The sequence below is a fragment of the Alosa sapidissima genome, chromosome 4, assembly GCF_018492685.1.
Source record: "Alosa sapidissima isolate fAloSap1 chromosome 4, fAloSap1.pri, whole genome shotgun sequence".
In the NCBI taxonomy this organism is placed as follows: domain Eukaryota; kingdom Metazoa; phylum Chordata; class Actinopteri; order Clupeiformes; family Clupeidae; genus Alosa; species Alosa sapidissima.
The window spans coordinates 639781-657139 of record NC_055960.1 but is presented as its reverse complement, the minus strand read 5'-3'; the positions used below and the strand labels follow the sequence as shown (position 1 = coordinate 657139).

The 17359-nt window shown below is 39.8% G+C and overlaps 1 protein-coding gene across 1 annotated transcript in view; it reads left to right on the top strand.

Annotated features, from left to right (window-relative positions):
* Nucleotides 1-17359, top strand: part of dock3 (dedicator of cytokinesis 3) — a 576384-nt gene that overhangs the window by 455338 nt on the left and 103687 nt on the right. Inside the window, exons 48-50 of the mRNA XM_042088883.1 lie at nt 6314-6430; nt 6942-7060; nt 10679-10751. Of these exons, the coding sequence (XP_041944817.1) occupies nt 6314-6430; nt 6942-7060; nt 10679-10751 (309 nt within the window). The remainder of the gene's footprint in view (nt 1-6313; nt 6431-6941; nt 7061-10678; nt 10752-17359) is intronic.

Here is a 17359-nt window from a genome sequence, read left to right as displayed (position 1 = left end):
AACCATACAAAAAGTTAAAAACAGATGACATGATGCGCATCACTGACATAATGCGCAAATCATATAGCCTAGATATTCCAATATATTCGAATACATGTGTTTATTTAAGAGGGGATATTCGATTCGATTCGGTCATTTTTGAGCAATTTTGACAGCCCTAGTCCACTGTAGGCTACGCCAATAGTCTATTAACACCTTCCACCTAACCCCGGTGAGTGGGGGTCGCTATAATGCGTGTGAAATAGCACCATTGAGTAGCCTATGCGAAATAGCCTTAAAATCGTTCCGGTGTTGTGTGCCTTCTGGTTTCTCCACCTACTGGTTTCCTTGCGCGTGCATGCGCTGCAGCAGTTGTCAGACATTCACAAACAAGTTGTTTTAGGCGGTTTGAAGTCGCTTTTCATACGCCATGAGCGCTCGGCTACATTACAGCCACTCGGTCAAAAGACATGTAAAAAATATATGTTTTGAAAACTAGCATTAAACTGGATTCGATCCCGCAAAAGCAACACACGCGTGACTGATTCCCTACTCTTTGAGCCAACTAATATGTTACGCAAATCAATTAACTATTGTAGGCTACCATTAATTAATAACGTAGGCAACACCCAGGTAACATGTTGTCCAGGCTATCTGAAACAAGGGGTTGCCTCTCATCTACAACAACTGGTTACCTTGGGCTGCTACAGTCGTCAGTGCACTGTGCACAGTAGGCCTATGCTACTCTTTGTGGTTGATCAACTAAAAATAAAAGATGTATTTGGTGATGAAGTTATTGTAGGCCTAGTAGACCTATAATTCTGAGAAATTAAATGGTACGAGAAACGATCTACATAGCGCACCAGACCGCGATGTCTTCAAGGGTTGAATGAAGGGAGTTTGCAAAAATTAATGTATTTTTCAAGTCAATAAACATTCTTAATTTTCGAATGTCTTTGTCAGGGAACATCTGACTTTTAAAAACCATAGGTCTGGTAGTCGCTCAGACAAGGAGTTATAAGATAAAGGCAATACCATTTGTGTCAACTAATGCAGTTCAGTGAATTAGCAAGATACCATCAGAAGGCAACAATCATAAAGCACAGTGCGTGCACGCTCTCTCCCCTTCGCATAAAGCTGTCTGCGTGTTGTAGGCTAGATTTGCGTGAGTTCTTTCTATCTGCTTTACTTTTGTGAGTTGCGACCACCTAGGCTATGTTACAGACGTTCTATGAGGTACCAGTGTTTAGCTGTGTCACAAAACAATAAGCTTTGTCAGACTACTTTTAAAATTATATTCAGGGCTATATACATTTTAAACATTCGGGGCTGAAGACCCGACAAAGCCTTGCGTTAATTCTTCAGGTGGGAAGTGTCAGGAATTTTCATACGAGAGACGCTCTCATTGGTGGTTAGTATATGAAGTAGGGAATTGACAGCAACATATCCAATCACATTATGAGAGATGCTGAATTTAACATAAACTGCGATGTTTGATTTTAAATGAATGTAAATTTAGCCGGGACTGTAAGCTGGCACACGTGAGTGCTCAATGTTTTCAGTGGGTGCCCGAGAGACGGAGCTCCCACGGTATCGGCGCCTATGACAAGCATATCTTGCGGTTGCATCCATTACAAACAAACATGCAATGTGAACGTCTGGGATTGGGGAGAGCACTAAATGCTCTTCTGAATAAGCACAAAGTCAAGCCTTTAAATGAAAAACACTCTTTAATAATCAAAGAAATAAACGCTAATGAAGTAAACTTGTGACCATCAAAAAAACAGGACGTAACAGGAAGGCATTTGGCTGAGCAACGGAGGTTAATATGCTCTTTATTTTGTCCAAATGATGTCTGTCTATCATCGTTGCACTCGGAGAAAAACAGAATGTTTAATTTGTCCTGCGTTTCTTCTACGGCTGCAAACGGGATTCACTCACAGTTAACCAAATATTTCTTTATTAGGGCAGGGCAGGCATATTTCTGGCTATTAAATTATTTCTAAACCAGTCTGCTAAAGTCTGTAGTGAAGTCTGTGTAGGGTTTTCCAGCTCCATTTCTTTTTACGAGACACCCTGCTCACTTGAAACCTCTGCCGGTTGTTGCAGCGTCGTTGCAGCGTCACTGGAAAAATACAAATTAAAGTCGCGTGATGCCGTGTGATCCCGCTCGCGGACCGCGAGGGAAGCTGGCCAAGTCGAAGCACTGCCCACTGTACATATTGCCTACTGTAGATCTATATCTGTTAGAACTTTATAAATTAGGCAAATGTCCAATATTAATGAAGGAACAGTGCTTAATACATTAATAAAATGTGCAATAGTACTGCCTCGTGGGCTATTACAACTATGTCTTACTATAGGCAACCTTGCATTTATTTATTTATGTATTATTATTTGCCATTCTAACTTACAAATAGTTTTTTTATATAGTTATTGATCAGAAAAAAATCACTTCATTTAGTTTGCCAAACTATAGGCCTAAAGGTGAAAAAAGAAATCACATTTGTATGTGATTAGAATGTTGCCAGTTAAAGGTTCCATTTGAAACAGTCATAATGAACTCAATCAACCAGTTTGAATGGCAGTTAATGTAAGTTCTACATCTTCACAGTAGCTTTATTCATAACATGCACAATACTTCTCATTATATGAGCTTAACCACTCCACTATCGGAACTTCCTACAACTGAATTGAAATAAAACAGAAATAACTATGTTGGGGCCTCCTAGCTCTGTTTCAGACCTAAGCAGTGACTTGGTCCACTTTCTACAAATTATCAATTCAATTTATTGTTAGTTATAGTGAATTATCACCATGGACCATGGCCTCAGAACACTTCACAACAACAATTTACCCCATGTAATAGGCAAAGTTAAATATTAAATATAAAATCAACAACACAAAAAGGAATATAATTGGAACAACACGAAATAGAATAGAATAGAAACTTTAATTGCCACACAACAATGTTGGTGGTATTTTTTGTAGCTCAGTCCATTTGGGGGGGGGGGGGGGGGGGGGGTTAATAGCGGGAGGGGATAAATTAAGTAAATATAAATAAATAAGTAGAGTTGCAAATCTTCAGGAGTTCAGGAGTCTAATTGCTGAAGGGTAGAAGCTGTTGTTGAAGCGCGTCGTTCCTGTCTTGAGAGATCTATAGCGTCTTCCAGAGGGCAGAAGTTGGAAGAGATCATGGCTCGGATGTGAGGCATCCCTGATGACCAGCTGATCTTTTTTTTATATTTGGGATGTTCAGGAGACCAGCATCCATAGAACAAAGGGAGCGTGCTGGGATATATGGTGTAATTAGAGTAGTAGAAATAATGCTTGGCCATCATCACATAAAAGTAAATGGTAATTTGTAACTCTTGTCAGGGCTGTTTCCGTGGAATGACCAGACTGGAAACCAGGGGGGGAGGGTTCAGGGATCACGCTAAACTAATTGGTTTTCTGATTCATTAAAGGATAAGTCCAGTATTTAGCACTTTGAGTCCCTTTTCTGGTTTGATGGGTCCTGCCTTGACTTTCTGACTCGTTTTGAATCGCCTTTGACTGTTTCAGAGTGGCTGGCTATGGGCATGCACAAACATGTCCTTAAAACAACTATAGAGTAAAATATGGATTTTTCACAAATGAATTTGTGTTGAAATACCTATGCGTTTAGCTCAGTATCACTTTTAGAAAACAGCCACAGTAGCAGATTCATGTGCAAAAGTACAGTAGATAAAACTATCATCTCCAGAATGTTAGCTTTCATTTGACACCAAGATTATGCTTCTACTCAAAGGGGTCTTTGTGTAGTAAGACTTACTATTATCAGTAGGCATTAGTGCATTTCCCATTAAAATGTAGCTACGAAACCATTTTCCTCATTGCATGACGTTTGAGGGGTGTGTGAGGGGCACGGTAAGCGAGGTCGGTGCCGGTGGAGTTTGGTTGTTTTAAGGACATGTTTTTGCATGCCCATAGCCAGCCACTGAAACAGTCAAATGTCGCCTATGCCGAGTCCGAGACAAGACCGAGTCTTTGAAGAGTCGAGACCGAGTCGAGACCAAGACCATAAAAACCATGTCAGTTTTCATATTCATGATTTAAAATCACCCCAGTTAATAATCAACAGTCCAGGCCCTGGCTTGGAATTTCACCATTTTAGGGGCAAGGCCACTTGGCCTTCAGTTGGGCATATTTGGTGGGGGGCACAAAGGCCACATGTCAGGGCACCAAGGCCAAAGTTAACTATACAGTAGTAGGCTATAAAAATAATCAAAGTTGTATTTAGCCTATTCACAGCAGTAGACCTGCATCACTGTATGAAACATTACAAAAACATGAAACATGACATATTACATAGAACTGTAAATCATCTGATCATCTAATATTTAGATGTCTAGGCTATATTTAATATTCATATTTATTTTATATTTGGCTTGTTATGGAATCATGTATTGAACAATTTAAGCACAGCGCTCAGCTTTAAGAAACTCAAATAGCCTAGATGCATGCTTAGCATTTTTTGATCATTAAGACTCCTTTCACAAACTCTTAATCAGCTATATATCCTCTGATTTTAATATTTACCTATATCTAGGCAATATTTGTAACATTTATTTTGTATTTGGCCTGTTATGAAATCATGTAGAAAGATTTAAACACATTTTGAAACCTAAAGACCAAAGTTGGAGACATGAATGTAGACCTTGCTGCAAATTACATTTTTAATTTAACCAGAATACTCTGGAACGGCTTACTGTACAGGGGACTGCTTTACACCTTTGTGTTCGGTAAGGTCTGCTGTTTATTCTGATATATGGTTTGTCATGTGTTGAACAAAGGGTTTGCGAAGTATGCCACCAAGATGAATGGGTAGGGAGATGGGCATAGCACCTTATGTAGACGTTATGATTAAATTTAATCATATTGTTTACTTTTCTCGCGAACTGTTCACCACAGCAATTAGCGGCTAACATCGTTTAAAAGCTGAGAAAAGCTCTTTCATGTGATGTGATACATGTGTCTGTGTGATGAGTAGGCATAGCGATCACGAGTATTTCAGAAGAATGGGTGAATTTGGATGCACTTTCTGTCTTGCTATGCGCTGTCATTTAGTTTGCGCTGTGATGCTAAGATTATTTTGACAGGCCATAGGCTAAATAAAAATCGCTATTAAACGGACGCAAAGCAGAATATTGAAAGAAGGGGGCACCAAGGCCAACGCAAGGGGCAAAGACGTGGCCGCAGTGAAATTCCTACCCTACAGACGGCAGTATCTTTGCGGATGTCATTTTCAAATAATGCCCGTCAACATTGCATTTTATTATTATTGTTGTGTGTGTTTTTATATGAACATAAAAAAAATGCGTTGGTCTCGAGGACTCAGTCTGAAATTACGACCCCTTCTCCTCCCACTGTGGTCCGAGACCCGAGTCAAGACCGAGTCTTTGAAGGAACAAGTCCGAGTCGAGTCCGAGAAAGCAGAAATCGGTCTAAACCAGTACTACATCACTGGGACCCATCGTCACAATTTCGGTATCCACCACTCAAGTTCATCCAAAACAAACCAGAAAAGGGACTCAAAGTGCTAAATACCGGAATTATCATTTAAGTAGAACCAAAGTTATCGTCATTTTAAAATCATGTAATTATTTTTACAGTGACCAGAATGTGTCAAAGATGATGCGAAAATATAATAGCAGGGGGAAAACTCAAAATATCGTTTTATCATTATTTTGACCATCAAACTAACCAGGAAGCAAACTGAAATGACCATTTGACGTTTGTATGAAATTAATTTCCTGTCCAGTGATGGGTAGATTAACTAGATTGGCAACAGCGTCATCTATCCATAGACCGTAATCCACCCATTGACTTGCATTATAGAAAGTAGTGTCAACATAACTTTGCGGAGGGATATCTCTCTGACTATAAAACATTTCATTGGTATTTATTTCAAAATAAATGTGTGTATGATTTCAATTAGTAAAAAAAAATGTTTAATCTATGTATTTGTGCTCTTTGCCAATCATTTCTTTAAAAATAAATACACATTTTTATGTTTTTTTGCTCATGTTTGTGTATATAGTTGGTTAAATTGAAATGACAAATATTTAATCATATTGCTTAGATTGTGCTGAAAAAAATAAAAGATACTCAGTATTGCACTTTCCTGAAACCTATAAAGTCATTAAAACATAGTAATGCAAAAACCTGCAGAAAATGGGTTCATAACACTTGGTTAGAATTTTTTGCGGTGTGTATAACACTGTCATAAGTCATGTTAACATTGGTTTTTAATTTGGCATAGTTGGGAGAAAGTAACATTTGTTTGGGACAGGTACATATCTTAGGTGTGGGGCTGGCTGTACATGAGAAGTTGGTACATCCAGAAATGCGTCCCCTGCACAAGAAGCTGACTGACCAATTCCAGATGTTGCGGAGCAGCTTGTGTCATGTGAGCCTCACAACATGCACAACCACATTTTTGTACACCAAATTCCATTTACAGTGTAATTATTTGACCAGAGCCACATATAGATAATAATTTTTATCTGTGGGCCATCTTTTTATACTGTGGGCCATCAGCCCAGGAACTTAAGCCCAGGCACTTTGGCATAGGCTACAAGCACCAGGGCTAGAGTTCCTGTTGGGTTTACACTTAACATGGGCCATATTACTAATGTTTAGTGGCCCTGGCAGTTAAGCAGGGCTTGTTACTATGGCATTAGTTTCACGTTTGGCCACGTTTAAGCCTAGCCCAGGACGGTATAAACCCCTCTTGGCCCAGGAACTGAGTTCAAGCACCATGTTTGGCCCTCAGTATAAACGGGGCTAAAAGGGGCTAGACCTAGACTTTTTATAGTGATGGAGTAGATTGATTTAGAATCAGATGGAATGTTTAGATACAGTATAATGTTATAATGTTTAGTGTTACAGTGAAGTCATCATTCTGTGTGAACTTGCAGGGCCTGGCTGGTCTTGATAAGCTCAGTTCAGCTGGTTTAGGAGCCAGCACCCCTCGAGGCCTCTTTACTGCTCACACTCCAATGAGTTCAGAATCTATCAAACTTATTCACAGACACAGGTAAGTGTCTTTCTATGCCTCTTTATGAGTTGTGGTAAAAGGAGTGATAAAGGGTGGTTGATAAAGTGTTCCCTTTAATGCCTAACATTGCTTTTAAATGTGATAGTTTTTTGATGATCAATGATTGGCTACAAATTGTAAGTTTAGTTTGTAAAACAATGAAAAGTTTAGTTGGCAAAAAGTTAACAAAACACCATTGGAGTTACATGGATCGCGTCACTCTACAAAAGGGCTATTCAACTTCAGTACCAAGTGGGCCAACCCCTAGTTTCCTACCATTAGGCTAGTCAAGACACTTGTGTTCATGTGTATCCAGCTCAGTTGTGTATCCAAGTTCAATGAAAGATATCCACAAACACCAGATGTGGTGGATATTCCTTTATTCTGAGATGCATCAAAAAGAATTTCAAGGTAGGTGTAAAAGTGAAAGTGAATAATAATAATAACTAGAAAATGTAATTCCGAGGAATTACCAGTGCATGAAAATGCAAAACATATGATGTAAAACGTACAGTGTTAAAACAGATAATGTAGAGATAGTTACAATGGTTTTGCTTAGGTAGACATGGTTGTTCCAATGCTAAATAAAGCTTTTTATACCATGGTCTAGGTAGAAAAGGGTGCCGTTTAAAAAGTGATATACTACACTTATAAAATTATTATGACGTTGCTTGACAACGCCTGAGTTAGTCCGCTCAGCTGTGACTTATCAACATTCCACAGCGTTGCGAACTAACGATTTTAGCTCTAACTCATTTAGTATTTATATCATATTTATTTATTTTGTAAGTGACCATGGTATAAACGGGATAATGCCCTTCGATGCGTCCATTATCAGAAATAAAGTAAAATCAGAAATCCTCCGCTTTGCGTCGGACGGTTCACGCCTCCGCGTCGTCCATTTATTTCTGATAATGGCATTATCCCTTACTTATATGATGGTTGCTAGGGTAATCATGTTGGCTGCTATGGAAACTCACATAGATGTTTTATTTCAATGCTTGCTAGGTAGGTGGTGGTTTAATATAGTTGGCTGGAGGTTGATGATAACTGACAGTTGAAATGGCTGAACAGTTAAATAGTTGAGTAGTTTAAATTGTTAAATTATTTAATAGTGAATTATTATAGTGAGGATTTTCATTTTGAAACAGTTGTGGGAAGAGGAAGCAGTTGGTGGGAGTCATAGGTGATGACAACTGACAGTTGGAATAGCTGAACAGTTAAATAGTTGGATAGTTTAAATAGTTATATTATTTAATAGTGAATCATAATAGTGAAGACTTTTGAAACAGTTCTGGACAGAGAAAACAGTTGAAAAGGATCTGTAGTCTTAAGAGAGCCAGATTTTATGCTTAAAGCCTGAGACAGATTAGATAGTTTAAAAGTTTAATGTAGATAGTGTAATGGATGTTGATAGATAGTTTAATGGGTGGATGAGTGAATGGTTTATAGAAGATGGGGGATATGAACAATTGCTCTTTGTCTAAAACACTTAGAGACTTCCATCAATATGTTACATGCCCCACTAGACAAAATAAAACATTGGACCTATGTTATTGTTCAGTGAAAAATGCATTCAAGTCCATCCCCCTCCCACCTTTAGGCTCATCTGATCACAACTGTGTACACCTCATCCCCTCATATCAAACTGCTCTTAAGAGAGGCAAGCGACAGACTGTGTACTTTAAGGACTGGTCGGAGGATGCTTGTCTTTCTCTTCAGGGGTGCCTGGATTGCACAGACTGGGATATGTTTAAGGACTCATGCTCTGATATTGATGAATTAACGGATGTTATCAGTTGTTGGGTGGCTTACTGTGAGGATACTGTCATTCCAACTAAGGCCTTAAAAGTTTACCCCAACAGTAAACCATGGGTTAATAAGTCTCTTAGAGGTCTTTTGCGTGACAAGAATAGAGCCTTTAAGGAGGGAAACTTGCTGGCGCTGCACAAACTTAAAAAAGAGATAAAACGAGAAATCAGGGTGGGCAAACTAAAGTATAAAGATAAACTAGAAACACAACTCAAAATTAACAACCTGGATACAGCCTGGGATAGTATGAAGACTATAGGAAAGGGGGAAGAGGAAGTTAGAATTTAACAGCATACCTGACCCAGTACTGGCAGAGGATCCTAAAATGTTCTATGTCAGATTCGACACACACGACTTCAGTAACAGACATTCTGAACTCAAGAAGAGTCTTCTGGCATCCCCCATTTATCCCTTGTTTTAATGAGCATAGTGTTGTTAGGTGTTTCAAATACTGCAATCCAAAGAAAAGCCCTGGTCCAGATAACATCAGTGGCCGCACGCTAAACGTGTGTGCTGAACAGTTAGGCCCCATCTTCCAACACATATTCAGTTTGTCACTCTCCTTGCAGAGGGTGCCATCTCTATGGAAGCAGTCTGTAGTGGTGCCTGTTGCTAAGGTCAGTCGGCCCCAAATCCTAAACGATTTCAGGTCGGTTGCACTCACATCTCTTATTGCAAAATCCTTAGAGAAGCTGATTAAAGCTGAGCTCCTAATCAGGGTAGAACCTCTCTTAGATCCTTCCCAGTTTGCCTATAGGGCCAAGAGGGGGGTGCAGGATGCTACCATCACTCTACTAAATCTTTTCTATAAACACCTGGAGGAAAGCGGGAATCATGCAAGGTTGCTCTTTGTAGATTTCTCCTCGGCATTTAACACCATCCAACCCGACCTACTAATTGAGAAATTACTGAACAACTTTAGCTTTGATCCAAGCCTGACTGGTTGGCTACTTGATTTCCTTACGCAGAGAGTTCAGAGAGTGAGGGTAAATAAAGTGCTGTCCGGTGGCCTAACATCATCCATAGGCTCACCTCAGGGGTGTGTCCTCTCCCCTCCGTTGTACTGTACACCAATGACTCCCGTAGCCAGCATGACAAAAGGCATATTCTAAAATGTGCAGATGACTCTGTAATTGTCAGTCTCCCACGAGAATGAGCATGGCCCTGTTATTAATGAATTTGTGTCTTGGTGTGAAGATGTTTTTTTGCATCTGAACATCAGCAAAACCAAGGACATGTCCATAGATTTCAGATGCCTTCCCCCTGCTCCAAAGCACAGTATCATCAACGGCCAAGGTGTTGAAATTGAATCACCTTACAAGTACCTAGGCACCTTGATTGATGACCAGCTTAAATTCGACCTGAACCCCACCTCGGTGTGCAAGAGAGGGCAACAAAGATGCTCACGAAATAAGCTAGAGGGGTAGTTTTAAATGCATCAGCTGGTATAGCTTTTTAATTAAAAAAACAGTTTTTGGTTGTCAGAGATATACTTCTTCTTCTCGTCTACTGCTCTTTAGGTTACCATAACTGTTACTCAGTTTGATTTTATGATGTGCAGCTGAGATCTGTCACACGCAAGCTTGCCAAAGTGTACAGTTGTTAGGATATGTTGTAATTGCTATCTAGATTTAGCCACTTTTTCAACTTTTGCTTCCTTCTCCTTCCCTTCCAGGGTTATTCTTCCCCTTCTCCCCTTCCATCTTCTCTTCTCCTCATCTGTGATTGGCTTTGTCTATCTTCAGTTTCGAAACAATGGTGAGTTTCACATTCTAATCCTTTACCTCTATTCTCTCCTACCTCCAGTGAGATGGGGAATCTGCTAATCTTGACTGATGGCCTGCTTGTGGAGCACCCTGAAGATGTCTACCACATACAGGTCTGTCTCCATTCCAGTGGCGTCTGGTGCTAGAATATTTTAGTGGGGCATTTTCTGTACATACAACCACAGTCCTGACATCTGACATAGGCATATACAACCCCAAATAAAAAGTTGAGACATTGTGTGAAATGCAAATAAAAACAGAATGTGATAATATACAAGTCTTGTAAACCCTTTTTTAGCAGCAAAAAGGACATAGACAACATATGAAATGTTGAAAGTGAAAATTTGGAGTATTTCATGGAAAATATATGTTAATTTTGAATTTGATGCAACATGTTTAAAAAAAGTTGGGATATGGAATGTTCACTGTGCTGTTTCATCTCTTCATTTCTGTAAATGTTTAGGAACTGAGGAGACCAGTTGCTAGAGTTTTGAGAGTGAAATGTTGTCCCATTACTGCCCGATATAGGATTTCAGTTGCTCAACAATATGGGGTAATCTTAGTCATGTTTTTCATTCCATGATGCACCTAATTTGACAGGTCTGGACAGCAGACAGGCCATTTTAGCACCCCATTTTGGCATTGTTTTCCTGAAATATTCAAGGTCTTCCCTGTAAAAGACATTGCCTGGATGGCAGTATATGTTGCTCAAAACTTGTATATATCATTCAGAATTGATTGTGCTTTGCCAGATGTGCTAGATGCCCAGGCACTAATGCACCTTCACACCATCTTAGATGTTGGGTTTCGAACTGAACACTAAAACAAGTTAGATAGGTTGGATATTTAGATAGGCCCTCTCCTCTTTAGCCCAGATGAGTCCATGATTTCCAAAAATAATAGCAAATTTTGACTGGTCTAACCACAGGAACTTTTTCCACATTACCTCAGTCCATTTTAAACAAGCTCAGGCCCAGATAACACGGTGGTATTTTCTGTATCATGTCTTAATACCAGAGGTGCGGGAAGATGTTTTCAGCAGGGGGGGGTTGTCCATGGTCCACGTAGAGTTTATAGAATTCTAAAGATACTACAGTGGACATCACTTTCAAATGACCACTTCATTCGTGCATTACGCGGCGTGAAGCTGCGTGAAGCTTTGGTACCACTTTCAGCCACTGTGCGTCGCTCTACCACTGTACATCGCTCTGCCTGCGGTCCCTTCTGAAAAAGCAGGATCAGGATATAATTGTTGCCGAGAGTAATCCCAGCCTACTAATTCAATAACAAAATAAATCATGCATAATTAAACATTACCTCGATTTAGGCTACTTGGGTATGACTTAAGGCTTGACTACACGGTGGTAACGAAAATCGAAATCAAAATTTGCTGTCTACATTATTGTCAGTGTTGGGGTTAACGCTACGCAAATCAAAACAGTGGTGTGATAATTGAGCCAGTAGAGAAATAACTGTTCAGAATTAATCTGTAGCCTTGGGTAGGCTTCTGCAGAAAACAATGTTGTTGCCGATTTAATACTATCTGGCGACGTTTTTAACAGGCTACGCAATAGAGGCTTAGACAACTATGACCCACGTTTTGGTTTCGTAAATTAATTTGCCCTACTTCTTGACTGCAATGTAGTCAATTGACTGCTTGACATGTCATTTTTATTTTTCTGTACAATAAACAAATACATCTGCTTTATGCCGCAGAATTACATTCATATTTGGAACTTACATAGTCCAATGCATTGTTCCACTACGTTAGTGTTTCCCAAAACCATAGTAGCAACGAACGTTCGCAACCACTATCATAAAGTTGTGTAGTTACAACTACACCTCTCGACCTGTGGTAGAATGCTAGAAGCATAGTTCCAAGGATCTTCATGTCAAAGACGTCACTGACGCCAGTAATTTGTTTGCAAATTAATAATTATGAATATATTTAGGTTTCTAATTGATATTTACATTTCTAACCACCATACATCCATATTTTAAAATGCCCAAGGCAGAAAATACATAAATTAAAAGTCAATTTGCAGCCATGTGCACGTAAGTCAAAGTCAAACACTTGCAGATAATAATAAGGTGGTGCGCACTTTTTGACGAGTCAGCTGAGAATATGTAGCCTTTGATTTTCATGGAGGGGGGGGTGTCCTTGTTAGTTTACGCAAACCAAGCCAAGAAGGCTGATTCTGATTTTGATAATATGATCTGCACAAAAGATAACCTTAGGTAAACAACGATGTCAATATTGTTGTCAACGTCTTAACCCAGATTCGAACTCTTGGACAGGGGACTGGTAACTGCTGTGCAACGGCCTTAACGCAATGCGCCACAGAAGTATGTGCAGGTGCCCGTTCACATGCTACTAAACGTCATTAACCACCTTAGTCCAGACTACTGAAGTTTGGAAACTATCATGGTCCAAACTTACAGTACTATGTAAGTACGACAGTTTTGGGAAACAGTCGTAACTTACATGTTGGTTAGTTGAACGATGCATCCTGTTAGTAAAAAGCTAACCTCCGTAGTTGTACGGGAAACGCCCCCCAGATCAGCGTGTAGGCCATTAGCAATCTGTTTATTTTATTTTATGAAGCCTACACAGTATATCACATGCCACATTCTCACTTTCAATAGACAGATGCAATAGCCATTGGTCAAGTATTGAGTATAAAGCAATTAAGATAGTACCCTATACAAAAAGTACTTCATACTATCATAAAAATTCATTAAAACGAATAGCATTTTGCAACTTGACAAAACACTGGATTAAATATCGTAGGCACAGGAGAAAACTTGTACATCCATTGGCCCGTGGGGAGATCACATGCCAGTTGCCTCTCCCTTCAGTATGACTTGTTCGGCTGTGAGCTTGTTTCGCCAAAAAAAAAAACTATTGCAGATATCAATGCGTCTTTGTTCATGGGTTTGGCCTCACAGCAGAGGCTTAGACAACTATGACCCACGTTTTGGTTTCATAATTTGCACTACTTATTGACTGCAATGTAGTCAATTGACTGCTTGACAGGTTATTTTTATTTTTCTGTACAATACACAAATACATCTGCTTTATGCCGCAGAATTATGCACTTGGATAGCCTATAGAACGGGCAAATTTTGGAGAGAACGCACAAAAGAATCTGTAGGCTATTTGTGGCTGGTTACCAGCAAACAATGTTTAATGCATTAACTCAAGACGTCAAACATTTTCTAAACAATACAAACAGAAAGGATGCAGCAGGCAGCAAATGTAGAAGAGTCATTTCCAGTGGAAGAACAAAATGCTGAATGAAGCCCAAATTTATGAAGGCATATCTGGCAAGTTGTTATTTTTTGAAGACGTAAATGGTTGGGCTATAGGCCTAGTTTGCAAGAAGGAGACATAAAGCGTGAGCATGCCACACTATCCACAGCTGTGGTAGCGGGGGTAGGAGGATTACTGTTAGCGCAGGATTTATATAAAATTCTTCAACAGAAGGCCTGCCTCGAATGCAGGCTTGTGGTTTGCGCAGCCTACAGTAAGTAGGTCTAGTGAGTTAGGAGTCCTCTAGACTTCTTTTCAGCTATCTCAGAGGTGGAAAGTTGCGTTCGTTGGGGGCAGGGCCGGGTTAACAATTCATAGACCCTTGGGAACAAATGTCTGATGGCCCCCCCTGCCCCCTAGCCAACGTGAATCGGGCGGTCAGTTAATAGGCCTATCGTGAAGATTTGTATTGCCATTTAAGGCACGAGCGCATCTGTGAGGCCAAGCCTCACCAAGTAGCCCGTTTGTTTACAACTAACATTACATTTAATTAAACTGCTTATAGGCTATGCCGAAATAGTTTCAACATTTTGAATATCAGTGTCAGGTGAATTAGGAAATGCCTTATGACTGAAAGCTGCTTGGGATCCCCCCTGTCAAGCAATAACCATACAAAAAGTTAAAAACAGATGACATGATGCGCATCACTGACATAATGCGCAAATAATATAGCCTAGATATTCCAATATATTCGAATACATGTGTTTATTTTAGAGGGGATATTCGAACGTCATTTTTGAGCAATTTTGACAGCCCTAGTCCACTGTAGGCTACGCCAATAGTCTATTAACACCTTCCACTAACCCAGGTGAGTGGGGGTTGCTACTGTATAATGCGTGTGAAATAGCACCATTGAGTAACCTATGCGAAATAGCCTTAAAATCGTTCCGGTGTTGTGTGCCAGGGCTGTAGTACTCGAGTCCGGTCTTGGACTCGAGTCCGGACTCGAGACCGTTTTTCTATGGTCTCGGACTTGTCTCGGACTCGCCAGTATTTGGACTTGGTCTTGTCTCGGTCTCGGCCACTGGTCTTGCCAAATATGGCTTTTGGTCTCGACCGAGTCCAGGTGTCTTTAGGGCCATCAAAATTAACGTGTTAATCGCCGCGATTCATTTTGAAATACATAATGCGTTACAAAATATTAACTCAATAGTGTTTACCTTTGTGGGGGGCTGATGTCACGTAACGGAAGCCGCAAAACCTAAAACCGCAAGCCTGAGAGTTTATTTTACTGTCTGTGGAGTTAGCTGAAGATAAAGAGGAACCAACATTTAGCCAAATAGTAGCTTTACTGCAAACTGCTTTTCACTCTTGTTAGATAACGTTTACAATGTCAAAATGCACCAACTGCAACAGTTACATAAAGATGATACTTTTCGGCTCCTCTCCATTAAGATCCAACTTGAACGTATGCTACTCCATTTAATTAAGAGCGCGTCTGAACGCACACGAGAAGGAGAGAAAACGATTGGCAGGCTCCAGCTGGCTTGTCGTTGTTGATGATAATTGATATCTCCTTTTTAATATAAGAAACTTATAAAAGGAAGGCAACAAAGACGAGGTTAGAGGAGATTGCGGATTTATCCGATTTCCACTACTGACCAGTTATAAACATGTATGTAGGCTGCACTCACTGTGATTTGAAAAATGGACAAAAATATGAAGAGTTGTCTTTGCCTTTGTGTAATGGAACTGGTGAGTCTTGAAGTCTTCAATAATTTGTTGCACATATTGCACATGAAGCACATATTATGCCGATTGAAACACATTCCATTCAGATAGCTAGGTGACTGGCTCAGGCTCATCATTCACTTTTAATTGCAAACAGAAAATGTCTAGCTAGCATCATGTCATTACATGCTTCTATTTCCAAAGGAATGAAAACTGTTTATACCAACTTAATATCATGCTTATCATTGTTAATATTGTACAATACATGTGGTACAAACAATATTAGAGCTTGTGGACTAGCTATAGGCTATATTTCAATGGAGCTGGTAAAAAAAAGATCATTATGAGAACGTGGCCACAATGGGCTTAAAGTAACAGTGCACCATTTACAAATGAGTTAAACAGCATCATATGTGTAGTATTTCTTAAGAAATTAATACTTTAAAACACAATTACTGTGTCAGTATTATCATTTAAATAATATAAAAGTGTTTTACTTTTACCTTTGTGGTTACTCATTAATTTTGTGATTTATGTTGAAGCTTTAGTCTTTAGGAACTTTTTAATTGCGGTTAATCGAGATGAATTCATTTCAAAATATATATTTTGAATCGTTTGACAGCCCTATAATAATATTGGAGAAGGGGAATGGCTACACTTACAAATCCTGGGTGTGTTCACACTGTTTTTGCTTTTAGATAATAATAATAATAACCCAAAATGATTGTCTTGATACTGTCATGCACAAGACTTTTTTTCCTATCCTGGACTCGGTCTTGACTCGGACTCGAACCTTTTTGGACTCGGTCTTGTCTTGGACTCGAACCTCTTTGGACTCGGTCTTGACTTGGTCTCGACTAGTCCTGGTCTTGGACTTGTCTTGGACTCGACAAAGGTGGTCTTGACTACAGCCCTGTTGTGTGCCTTCTGGTTTCTCCACCTACTGGTTTCCTTGCGCGTGCATGCGCTGCAGCAGTTGTCAGACATTCACAAACAAGTTGTTTTAGGCGGTTTGAAGTCGCTTTTCATACGCCATGAGCGCTCGGCTACATTACAGCCACTCAGACAAAAGACATGTAAAAAATATATGTTTTGAAAACTAGTATTAAACTGGATTCGATCCCGCAAAAGCAACACACGCGTGACTCTCTCCATCCTGATTCCCTACTCTTTGAGCCAACTAATATGTTACGCGAATCAATTAACTATTGTAGGCTACCATTAATTAATAACGTAGGCAACACCCAGGTAACATGTTGTCCAGGCTATCTGAAACAAGGGGTTGCCTCTCATCTACAACAACTGGTTACCTTGGGCTGCTACAGTCGTCAGTGCACTGTGCACAGTAGGCCTATGCTACTCTTTGTGGTTGATCAACTAAAAATAAAATATGTATTTGGTGATGATGTTATTGTAGGCCTAGTAGACCTAAATTCTGAGAAATTAAATGGTACGAGAAACGATCTACATAGCGCACCAGACCGCGATGTCTTCAAGGGTTGAATGAAGGGAGTTTGCAAAAATGAGTGTATTTTTCAAGTCAATAAACATTCTTAATTTTCGAATGTCTTTGTCAGGGAACATCTGACTTTTAAAAACCATAGGTCTGGTAGTCGCTCAGACAAGGAGTTATAAGATAAAGGCAATACAATTTGTGTCACCTAATGCAGTTCAGTGAATTAGCAAGATACCATCAGAAGGCAACAATCATAAAGCACAGTGCGCACGCACGCGCTC